This window comes from Garra rufa, chromosome 4, assembly GCF_049309525.1.
Source record: "Garra rufa chromosome 4, GarRuf1.0, whole genome shotgun sequence".
NCBI classification, from domain to species: domain Eukaryota; kingdom Metazoa; phylum Chordata; class Actinopteri; order Cypriniformes; family Cyprinidae; genus Garra; species Garra rufa.
Genome location: NC_133364.1, coordinates 26893409 through 26906378, shown reverse-complemented (window position 1 = coordinate 26906378; position 12970 = coordinate 26893409). Strand labels below are relative to the sequence as shown.

The window sequence follows — 12970 nt, the reverse complement described above, 5'->3', positions numbered from 1 at the left end:
TGACATTTCATCTTGTAGTTTGTTTTGGACAGCAGTTTTGTTATCTTCATTGACGCAAGTCATCTTAAACCTTGAGGGTTGTGGCTATGTCAAGGAGGTCTTGTGTTTTTTGGTCATGATATTTTTCCTCCAGATACCCCACAATCTTTGATTTGATTGTGCAAATAAAGTCATCTTCCTTAACAGCCAAAACAGAAGACTGGAAAAAGGTGGAGAGCAGGTTTCACAGAAGAGACATTATACTGCTCTCCTGAAAGAGCATCTGTTAAGTCTGCTAGTGGGGTGAGAGTCTTGTCCACAGCCTCCAGGACCTCCAGGTCTTGCCATGTTGGCAAGAGGTGCCTATAGCCTTGTGGTCAGAAGACAGAACATGGGTGATGGCAGCTTGCTGCTCAAGTATTCTCCTCACCATAGCCTGCCTAGATCCCCACCTTGTTGAACACTCCATCTTGAGCTTGTGGTGTGGTAAACAAAATTGTTTTTGTGCCTCAGAAAGCTCCCTCTTCTTCCTCCAGCTGCAGCTAATACACCTGACAAGCTTTTTGCACAAACCCATAGCACGTTCAATTCGTGCTATCAGTTAATAAGTCTGAAGTCTTAAACACACGTTTATAAATGGTAGCCAATACATTTGGTGATGTAAAAAAGGAATCCACTAGTATTGGGGCTATTTGCTAGATTAGATATAAAATTATAGCTAACATTGACTTTACTACATAAACTTTTAAACCTAGCTGGAGAAATAATATAATTTTGTTGTAGCTTACTTCTGTTAGTTTCACATTCAAATATTTTAAATCTGCTTGGTAAATTTCCATTTTAATGAGAGAATGCTTTTAAAAATGCCACTAGGGGGCGTAAAATGTTCGTTTTATTCAGTAAGAATGCTAATATGAGACTTCAAAGTTGAAGTTAAAAACAAAGCGATTGCGTTCGTTATTGCTTTGTGTCTGGGGGAGGTTGTTGGGTACGGTGTTGCATTGAATAATGTTGTTTGAATTGACGTTTGCTTTGTCTGGCTGCAGGTACTTTGTGAATGAGCGGCTTTGTTTTTCTGTACCATTTCATACTTTTGTATATGATTACGTTTCAGGTGATAAAACACATTTGTGGTGTTCCCCTTTGGTGCAGAAACAATTGCTGAAAAATTCCTTGCAGTATATGGTTTGCCGAGTATCAGGTCCGGTTCCAGAACTAAATCACCGAGGGTGCTTATTAAATTAGTGAGGGTGCTCCAACCTTATACCTATATACAGTATAGTACGATCTCCCATAGGCTACGTTATAAACCAGGGGTCTTCAACTAAAACGAGGTCCAGTAATGAACCCTCCTCACCAGCCGAGGTCTGGACAGTTAGCCTATATATAAAACCATTTATTGTTTTTGCAAGACCAGGGTATCTGCAGCATATTAAAGCTTAAATTCTAGATGTTTAAAAACCTTTTTAAGACCTAAACAAAAAATACATGAAGAAATAAATAATTAAAATGACAGTAAAAAGCATGATTTATAATTTAGATGCAGGTTTCACAAAACAAAAAAGATTAAATTATAAACTTCACATTTCAGCCTTCAAGAGTGTCAATTCTTATGTAAGGAATAATTGACGACGGGCCGTAGAATTCAGCTTCACGTCGTGACCGCATCACCACCTCGGGTGTGCATTATTTTCTAGGAATTCTACGGACCAAAGTCAATTATTCCGCTTATACTACAGTTACCACACCTCAAGACATCGATCAAATGATATATTTCAAGACATTCGTCCGGTTTTTATCCTTAAAATGCTTTTGTGAGTAGGATTATTTTCTTACGCAGCTCATCCAACAGCTTCGTTGATAGTTCCAAAACGTCATTTTAGACCTAGTAAGGAAGGCTTGAGCTGTTGAGAGCAGACTATGCAGTTAATAACTGTGTATTTCTTGAAACTTTTGACTGGGCAAAAGGGGTCACTTGAATTAGCAAACATGAATCCTCGGTAGCAGTCTTTGTTAGGATCAGTGGGCTTTTTGTGTTTTTTTTTTCAGCATTGTAAGACAAGCAAACATATTCATCTCCATTTTCGTCTTTTTTAATAATGAACGAATGCTTTCTCAATTCTCGATTTCCTTCACGGCCCCTTCTTGCCAGGTTCAGCTGAACATCAAACCAGACCTTGCGAACCAGTCTGGCTGCTGTGTCTGGTGACAGATACGGAGAGTTGCGAATGCGCTGTATTTCAGCGATGGAGATGGGAGGATGATGAGAACTGGTGTCTTTTCCAGCATTGCGAAACCTTTTGAGGACGGCCCTGAATACGTCGTTGGATGACTTGAATTGGGATTGACCAGTGATGTTATATCTGGACATAAAGCGGTTCAGTCCTGCTCTTAGGGAAATAAAACTTAACACTGAGTACTCTGCGCCGGATGCGTTTCGGACAGTGGCATAGAAAGCTCGCAGCTGGGTATTTAAAGCGTCTGCTCCCTCTCTCTCTACCTCATCCACAGATATATTTTTGGCCTTAAGCCAATCGTTAAACACATTAACTTTTTTGGTGTTTTCTTCATGTTTTTCTCCTTCGAGTATGTCTAGCTGTTCTTCGCTGATCGTTTTATGTCTTTTGTTCTTGCCGGCTGCTTTTGATGTCCGCTTCCGTTTATGTTGTTTTTCATCTGGACTGTCCAATACTGCTGCCGCCCAGTTGTTAAAATTTTCATATTTACCATAAATATTAAAATTTACTTGCGGAAAATGGTCTGCCATGTTGTTGTTGTTGTTGTTGTTGTTTGTGTATGCAAATGTCCGTTATTACAGTTATAACTATGCGAAGTGATATGGAACTGTAATTCGGTCAAAAGCTGTCTGGAACTATGTTCGCCGTGCATTTCCCTGAATATAATGCACACCTCTAGAACGTTCGTCAGCCAATCAGATTCAAGCATTCAACGGCCCTGTAGTATAAATTAATTTAAACAATTATTATAAATCAAGTATTATATTAATTAAATAACATATATACATATATTTTACTGCCCTTGTTTAAATTTGTATAGGCCTAACACATTATCTTGTCGATCCATCAGTTCACATTTACAACTCTACGTGTTTGCTGCTTAAAGGTCCACTGAAGTGCCTTGAAACACGCAGCGTTATTCTATGTGGTGACGTACTTTTAACTGAAACAAAAAGATATCGCCCAGCCCCGCCCACTAATTTTGAATAGCCAATAGCGTTCCATTTATATCTGCTCGGGGAAGAGCCGTTGAGCTCGGAAAAGCCGCATTTGTAAGCTTATGACAGCCACAGACTAATAAATTACCCCACAGATTCAATATGAAACTTGCTAAAACTAAATAGTGATCATTATCATGCTGAGGCTGTGTAGTTTAACACATGCTGACCGCACATATGAGCGCTTATGATCAGATCCGCGTCTCTGTGTAGGGGGCGGGAAAATACGGACTCTAGAGAGCATTTGATTGGACAGAACGTTTGATGAGAAACTGAAGTGCACGGTGATATCATCCAAATCCTTGATTCATATTGGCGGAAGTGACGAGACTGTAAGTTTTGAATGCCCATATCTTGTAAACGCGAATTTTGTCTTTGTTTTGCAGCACACTAGCTTATAGATCACCTTAAGGCTAATATATTCATACTAAAAGCCAAAAAACTTTAATTTTGATTTCAGGGGGACTTTAAAACCATGGATTGATTTTCACATTTTTTGACAACAGCAGACGCACGAGCTGATTAAAAATGCCAGATCATGCTCTTCCAGCAGGAGGCGCTGTCAGAATGGTACACAAAGCAGCTCCACAGCTTACCTTGAAACGTGCAGCACTCATATTTATTCAATAAATTGCCTTTTAAAGTTTAATAGCAATTATTGTCTTTCAGTCCCCACGTAAGACATCCCGAAATCATAATTAAAACTTTCTTAACCCCTAATAACACTGCAGTCATCAATGAAAATCAAGAGCTTTTTTTCAAGCACCGACATTCAACAACCCTTAAATAGGCCTACGTTTCTTTTTATTTTTCCCCCACTATGTTCGGCGCACAAGAGAAATATTAGAGAGGTAAATTAATATCAGCATATGAAATATATTTGTATATCATTGTCTCTGAGAGAATGTGCATGTCAGATGCTAAAAGCGCTGTTTTTACTTTCACTTTAACATATTGCGCTGTTTTCACATTGCTTGTGTGATATCCATTGGCTCACATTCATGGTTTAAAACAATTATTTATAAAAATACAATATATAGAAACAGTATATAAAAACATTAGAAAAAATAATGTATTTACAATATTGCGACGTAACCTCAACATAATGTTTTTTTTTTTTAATTTTCACTCACTGAAAGCTACATCTACGCAATGTGCCGATCTCTGCTCTTATCACTGCACGGAAGATTGCACCCAAACGCTGACCCTGATGTGTAAAATATTTTTTTTGTTAAGCGTTTGGTATTTTTTATTTCATTATGTCAAAAGCCTTCACAGTCCACCTGAACGAGGATTCGGACCGGGGTCCGCCAGTTGTCCACCGGGGTTCCTGTTTGGCCGGAGCCGCCAGTTGTCCACTGGGGTTCCTGAACTGCCTGAGCCTCCCTGGCTCAACCCCCCGCCCCTCCCTGGATCCATTAAGACTGCATGGGCTTTACTGTTGGCTAAGGCTTGGCTCCCCTCCCTCCCTCCCCCTTTTGTTTTTGTGTTTTAATTTCCCTGTCTTATGTTGTCTGTTGGTCTTGTGTTGTCATGCCATGTTCCTGTCTTGTTTATTGTGTTCCTTGTTAGGGACGCCCGGTGGCATCCCTTTTGAGCGGGGGTAGTGTCAGGGTTCTGTCACTTCGGTCTAGTTTTCTTGTGGTTTTGTGACAGAGCTCTGACACGCTCACCATGTCTTGTTTTCATGTTGTCGCCGAGCCTTGTTTCTTGTTGGAGTGTGGTGTTTGGATCCCGGCACTCATGTCCTGTTGAGTTTCGGTATCGTGTCGGGGTTCGGACACTCACACTCCATGATTTGTCATCTTGCGGGAGCGTGCAGTCTTGAGTTTGCTCAGGCCGTACGCTCTCCTGTCATGTGGATTTGTCTTTTGTATTTTCTTGTTGTCGTGTGTTGTTGCACGCGGCTTGTGTTTTCAGATGCGTGTTTTCATGTCATGTTTTGTGTGAACACTCAGCTTATGAGTTTTCTCATTAGCTGTGTGTTCGTGTCTTGTTTTGTTCAAGCACATGGCTTGTGATTTTGTATTGCTGGCCATGTGCTTGTGTTTTTGTTTTGTGTGAGCAAATGGCTTTTGTCTTGATTGGTTTCTTGTGCCATGTACTCTCAAGTCTATTGTCTTGACCCAACCCATCTTGTTTCCTGATTATTGGTTAATTTGCCCCATCTGTGCTTCCCTTTGTTACCTGCTTCATTTGCTCCCTACTTATTCTCCTTGTGTTGGCAGTCTTGCACGAGTTTGTCAACGTATTTCCCTGGATGTGTCCTGTTCTACTTTGTTCCTGCCAAGCCAAGCCTTGTCCTGTTTTTCCCCCTCGGGGTAGTTTTGGTTGTTTTGTTTATTTTATTTTCCAATAAAGCCCATACTCTGCATCATTGAGTCCTCGCCCCTTCTCTTTACCCAATCCCTGACACTCACCTTCAGGGTATTAATATAAATTCTGCTTCTGGGTCATCGCCTTCTCATTGCCTAGACCTGACAACTGTGATGTGGCAAGTCAACTACAACAATATTCAACTATGTATTGTTTTACTGCAGCATTTTGTAATTCTAAACTTCAGTATATGGTACATTTGAAAATATTAAAATCAATAATCTCTGTGAGCAACCTGTTTTCCTTAAGGTAAGTCATTTGACTCATAAAATGCATGTTTATTTTTATTTGAGGGTTTAGAGTTTTTCTACTGTGATGGCATGTTTTGGTGAATTTTTGGATCAAATATGATCTTAGCACATTTAGACATTACTAGAACATGTGTAAACTGCATCCAAAGCATTTTGTGATTTTACTCAAACCACAATAGGGGATGGCATGTGGTAGCTCATACTGTCATTTAAATCATAATTATGCCTTTTCAGATAATAAGAGCCTTATTTTAATTAAACTGCAATTGTAGTCCTTGTACCAACAACAGAAAGATACTGTAGGGTCAATATCACTAAAAAGTGCCTTTGGCCTCAGTCATCATGACCATAATGCAAAATAATGAAATTCTGATGGTTTATTATAAATGACCAAATTTTTTACACACATACAAGTAAATAATAATATTAAGCATTTTGCATGTGTCCCTGAAATTGCTGTCCACCCTGTCATAATGTGGTAAATGCGTTCTTAAGAAACCCTTGGATGTACATCCCCTTCCCCATTTTGCCTTTCTTCAGTGAAGGTTAAAACCAGTGTTGGGGAAAGTTACTTTTAAAAGTAATGCATTACAATATTGAGTTACTCCCTAAAAAAGTAACTAATTACGTTAATTAGTTATTTTTTATGGAAAGTAATGCGTTATGTTACTTGTGCGTTACTTTTTAAATCTTGGCAGGGCTTGCTTGTTTGTTTTTGGCAAATGTAAAAGTCTTTTTACACCACAAGCCTCAGGCTTAGAGAAAAGTAAATTCACGTCTGTAGACAACAGAGGAAAAAATGTAGACTCTTCAGCAAAAAAAAAAAAAAAAAAAATGTTAGAATATTTTAAGTAATTTTTGCTTAATAGTATGGATGTATTGGATCATCGAAAGTCACCATATTCTAATTGATTAAGATGGTGAATTGGTGGGTTTTAAACTACTTCATTCTGTGTGCACCGAATTGATTTAAAACACGAGTTTTACTATTTGAGTTGAATTACTGAAATAAATGAACTTTTCCATGACATTCTAATGTATTAAGATGCACCTGTATATATATATATATTTATACAACAGTTTATTCTGGTTCTCAAATTTGATATTGTACTGGTATCGCAACAGGAACGTCCTTTCACAATTTTGTATCACTCCACTTGTTCTAGCCGGGTCTTTTTTTTTTTTTTCTGAGTGTCTTGGCGGACGCCAAAATCCCATATCATTTCATTAATATTACTCTTTTTGTGTCACAGAATGTAGTTTTAAGAGGTTTTCAGGCGAGAATGTACTTGTTTATAGTTCAAATATGCAGTTTGTTAATAAAGATAACGTCTATTAGAAAATTTGCTTTGTCGTTTTCGGACGTGTGAGCTCCAGATGGTCAGTGGGCGTTCTGCACTCATCAATCCGCTCAAGAGCGGTTTTACCACGGCCAGATCTTCTGGAATTTACCACTGGCTCTGATGTCTCTGTAGTGGTTACACATGAGATATAATTTGTTATGGGTAAATCTAATGGTAGTCTTTGGTCTCATTAATTTATCATTTGTTCCAGAGAAGTTTATGTAAATTCAAGAGACAGTTTTTAAGAGTGAGCAGTAAAAAGTGACTTTGGGACTTTTAAACTGAAATGTTATTAAGCAGAAGTTATTTTTAGCTTCAACAACAACTTAACACAGCAAATAAATGCACTGAACAGCAAAATCACCTTTATCAGATAAACATTCAAACATTCCGCATTCCTTGAACATAAAAAAGGCTATTGTGGACACGGGTGAGTTACAATATGATTCCTGAAAAAGTGTGGAAACAGTTTACCCCACATGAAAAACTGCAGCCTGCCTTCATCACTCCTTCAAGACTCTTCCAATTTAATGGTATACCTTTTGGGCTTAAAAACGCACCCGCAGCCTTTTTAAAGGTTAACGGAGACTGTACTAGGAAAACTGCGGGAAAAAACATTTTGTTTACATTGATGATATAATCATCTATTTACAATTCTAACTCAGCATCTACAAGATATCCAGGCTGACTTCTGCAAGCTACAAGATGCAGGATTGCATCTTTAAGAAGGGTAAATTCTGCCTCAGAGAAATTTTATTCCTGGGTCATGTAGTAAGCACCCGAGGTATCATGGCAGACCCAAACAAATTGAGGTCATGTGGTCTTATCCAGTACCTCAAAATGAAATGTTAGGAGTGGATCTTATGGAACTATTACTAAGCAGCAGCCCAAAGCATCATGAATATCTCCTAGTCTGTGTAGACTAATTGTATTGCTGGGTTGAAATTTTCCTTATTTTCTTTATTTTACAAAAGCACAGATTTAATGTAGTTTCATTTCTCTATATAACTTTAAAATAGAGAAATGTGTTGGGTCGGACATGTGGCTTGGTCTGCAGACAGAATTTATTTCACAATAACATGTATTTGGAAACTCTGAATTGAATGGCCCACAACACATATTCCTTTGAAACGTTACTGGAATTATTCAAGGTAAGCCATGAGTAAATTTCAGATTGATGTTATTTTCACATGTATTGTCTGTGTAGGTCTGTGAGCACTCAGAAGAGGACATGCCCTTTGCTCTCTGTTCAGCCCATTCGAGGACTGGTGGATGAGCAGTTTCAGATTGTCGTAATGAATTTACCACCAAATCAAAAGGTGACGCTACACTCGCTACATCAGTCAGATGACAAGGACTTCTGGGAGGCATTTGGACACTATATCAGTGATAAACATGGATCAGTGACAGGTATGTAGTACAGTCTAATGCAGGACTGTCCAAACTTGCTCCTGGAAGGTCACTGTCCTGCAGAGTTAGGTTCTAATTTAACATGCCTAGTAAGACCTTGATTGGTTCAGGTGTGTTTAATTGGGGTTGGAGCTTAACTCAGGACAGTGGATTCTGGTGGGTATTAGGAGCAAGTGGGGTGAGATCAAGAGAAATGTGACATGGGTTCTTTTTGGCTGATTAAAGACCAGATGAGCTGCCTTATTCTGGCTCATCTATAGAATCGTAGTCATGCTGGCAGGCAGAGCATTACTCTACTCTAGTATTGAAATGACAAGAGCTTGGTTGAGGAGCCGCTCAGTGTGTTCTGACAAGAAATGTCTGATTTTCCAATTTTATGATGCACAAATCTGCCTGAATGTGCTATTGTTGAAATGTATGTTCATAATAGTTTGTGTAGATGAGAAAGAAACCTTGAAAGGAAGTCTCCATTAAGAAGTCCACTTCCATTGGCTGGCATATCTACAAAGAGTATATTTCTGTAGAGTGGACAATGATCTAGACATCAAATCAAGCGTTGTTACAATTTGCAGGATCTAGACATACTTTGTTATACGTAATTTAGGGGTTAAAGATGAAAGTCTCGGAGGCACTTATGAAGGCATAGAGCCAATGGGGTTGATGTGGAGCATGAGGCCCATACCAGGAAGTCGACATGGACTAAGGTAACTTGGACTAGAAAAATGTGATGGATATCAATTCAGGATAAATTTTTCATGTGAGGAATTTGGAAGTCACTTTTGTCACGTAACTACTGGTCTTTCTGCCAGGTTACGCAAGAGGGACATTTTTACACCTATGGCCGTTCACATTTCTGTATACACTGGGCATCTATCTCAAGGCTTCAGCCAGCAAACACCACTGGCAACCAGTGTCACTGAGCGTTGGTACTTAGCACCAGGTGTAAAGAGGGTGAACATCAATGAAAAGGAAGTACGAGGAAAATTATTCCTGCCTCCAGGTACACATTAGTTACTTATTAGATTTAAAATTGATTTTCAATTACATTTTGTGTCAAAGAAGTCATGTAAAATTGCTTTGTAAATGACTTGCCATGTGTTTTTAGGCCCTGGACCATACCCAGGAGTGTTGGACCTGTGGGGATCAGGTGGTGGTTTGGTTGAGTACCGTTCTGCCCTGCTTGCATCTCATGGCTTTGCATCTATGGCACTTGAGTATTTAACTCCAGAAAATCTAATATTGGAAGACATTGATGCCTCCTATTTTGAGGTAATTCAGAACATTTGGTTTAATAATTACTTGCCTGTAGTTCCGGAGGAACTAGTTCAGCACCCACTATGATTTTTGGCATAAAAGCAACATGATAACATATAGATTTATTGTTCTATATTTTTACATTGCAGAGTTAGGACTCAATGCTGACTCCAAATTCTCTGTGAAGATTGGCCCATAAGTTGTGACAAGGGAGAGAGAGAGAGAGAGAGAGAGAGAGAGAGAGAGAGAGAGAGAGAGCGAGCGAGAGAGACGTTTAACAACTTTTTATTTTTCTATCATATTATACAATTATCATCGCATTTCCATAATTTATAACACTTAATAACAACGAGTAATAATAACATTTTAAATTCAATATTAATTCCTTCAAATTTCAGCAATACCACTGAAACTCTAATTTATCATCATCATTCACAAAAATAAAATTTGCATTTATACACCAGGTTTTTTTTTTCTAATTAGCATATCATTGTTCATTTGATAAAATTCATACTCCATTTTAACTCTGGATTCTACCAAAGCTTTGAACAGTTCTACTATATTAATTCTTTTATCTTCGTTTTCGATTTTATATGCTTTCCAAATAGTTAACTTCGCTTGACCAATTAAAAAATTGGAAAAGGTGCAGGACTCACTTTGAGACTTAATATATTTAAACCCAAAAATAAATACTGATTTTGAAAAGTTCCAACCAAAACCTTCAAATATATTTTCTAAGAGATTCAAAAGAGGTACAATTCTATAACAATCGGGAAAATGTGAAACACAGTATCCGATACATTACAAAATTTACAAACTGAAGACGAACTAAAGTTGCACTTGAACAAAAATGTTTTTGTTGCTAATGCACAGTGCAGGATATGCCACTACAAATCTCCTGATCGTTTTGGCAAAGGACTTTTATAAAACAAATGCCATGAAGGTGATTTAACATCAGGGACAGATAACCAACTCCTCCATTTTGTATCCGTCTTGTTTTTAAGTTGTTCACAAAATCTTGACTTCACACAAGCTATATACAAAAGTCGCTTACTGCTTTCTGAAAAAGACATATGTTGAAGTTCTTTTAAGGAAAGAAGTTGTCTCATATCCCCATTATCCTGCCAATTATATGGTGTTATAAATAATTCAGGAAAACAACTTTGATTTCGTAATACTGCTAACCCAAACATAATCCAAGGTTGTGGATCAGTGTTATACAGCAATTTTTGAGCTGATTGTAATCTCATAGCTTTCCATTTAGCGGTTAGATCAATGAGACCTTGACCACCCTCAAACACAGGTAAACTCAGTATACCTGAATGAACCCAATGATGTCCTCCCCAGAAAAAGTTCACAAAATGTTTCTGGAGTAGCTGCAAAAGTCCAGCTGGAGGGTCTAAAACAGTCAGTCGATGCCACAACATTGAAGCAGCTAAATTGTTTATCACTAAAACTCTGCCTCTACATGATAACTGTGGTTGAATCCAATTCCATCTCTTCAATCGTCCCAGTATCTTTTAAACCACTCCATCCCAATTCCTTGTCATATACTGCTGAGTGGCAAAAAAGATTCCGAGAATCTTCAATCCTTCTGTATTCCAGTGGCACTGTTGTGGAAGATGAGGTGGAACTTCTTCCCACCACTGACCACAAAGTAATGCTTCCGTTTTGTTCCAATTTACCTTTGCTGAAGATGCTTTCTGAAACCAGTCCAGACACTTGCTCAATTGAAAAATGTCTTCTTGAGATCTTATTATGACTGTAACGTAATCAGCATAAGCAATAAGCCTTACTACAGTAGTTTCTGATATATTGGGATTGAGGACTAAAATACCTTGTAGCTTTTCTCTAAGAACTTTCAATAAAGGTTCGATGGATATTGAATACAAGAGTCCTGAGAGGCTGCATCCTTGTCTTACGCCTCTGCGCACAGGAAAAGTTCTTGTTAGTGTTCCGCTAATCTTCAACATACTAAAAACATCTGTGTAAAGTATTTTGATCCATGAGATGAACTGTTCTCCAAATCCGAAAGCTGATAAGGCATTAAAAAGGTATTTGTGGTCGACTCTGTCGAACGCCTTTTCCTGGTCAAGTGATAGAAGGCCCACATCAAGTCCATAAATCTCAGTAAAGTGCAACAAATCTCGCACAAGAAAAAGGTTATCAAAAATAGAACATCTTGGAATACAATAAGACTGGTCTTTATAAATGATTGAAGCCATAACATTTTTCAAGCGGTTTGTTAATGCCTTTGAAAGTATTTTATAATCTATCCCTAAAAGTGAGATAGGGCGACAGTTCTTTAAAAGTCCTAAATCTCCTTTCTTTGGCAATAACGTAATTATTGCTCTTCTGCAACTGAGAGGAAGAACTCTTAATTTTTCACATTCAAGGAACACAGAGTGCAGATCTGGTCCAATCAATGACCACAAAGCCTTGTAAAACTCGGACGTCAGTCCATCCAATCCTGGAGATCGTCCCACAGACTGCTGTTTAGCAGCCTCACTCAACTCTTCAAGTGAAAGTGGCTTTTCTAATTGCATCTTCTCATCTTCATTCAATTTTGGAATTCCAGTAAGAAAATAATCTGTTGCTTCAGAATCACAAGGTTCAGCACTATACAGTTCTTCATAAAAGGACAAAACTTGTGAAGTAATTCCTCTCTTATCTGTTGTCTCTCTTCCATCAGATAATTTAAGATGACTAATTAACTTCTTCTCTCGAACCTTTTTCTCCAAAGCAAAAAAAAAAAAAAAAAAAATGATGTTGAAGAGTCCATGTTGTTAAGCTGAGTGAATCTTTTTCGTACTATTGTTCCTTGATCTCTTTCTTCATGCAAATTTTTCAGGAGAAAATTATATTGTTCAAGCAAATCCACACTTGTTCCACCGCTTTCTCTTATGGAGCTATTCAATCTCATAATTTCTTGTTCCAACTGTTCGATTTTCTTCTGAATCTCTTTTGTATTATTTTTTACGTACTGTTGGCAAAAAGACTGAATATGGATTTTCCCAATGTCCCACCACTGACTTCTCTCCAAGCTCTCCAAAAGAAATCAAATAGATATACAAACGTGCGATCTCGCAACAGTGTGTTATTAAAATGCCAATAAGATTTAA

General features: G+C 38.1%; 1 protein-coding gene across 1 annotated transcript in view; it reads left to right on the top strand.

The window, feature by feature from the left end:
- The first annotated feature begins 3752 nt into the window (after positions 1 to 3752).
- LOC141332847 (peroxisomal succinyl-coenzyme A thioesterase-like) overlaps positions 3753 to 12970 on the top strand; it is a 65739-nt gene continuing 56521 nt past the window's right edge. Inside the window, exons 1-5 of the mRNA XM_073837806.1 lie at positions 3753 to 3784; positions 8392 to 8594; positions 9199 to 9298; positions 9404 to 9594; positions 9700 to 9863. Of these exons, the coding sequence (XP_073693907.1) occupies positions 3753 to 3784; positions 8392 to 8594; positions 9199 to 9298; positions 9404 to 9594; positions 9700 to 9863 (690 nt within the window). The remainder of the gene's footprint in view (positions 3785 to 8391; positions 8595 to 9198; positions 9299 to 9403; positions 9595 to 9699; positions 9864 to 12970) is intronic.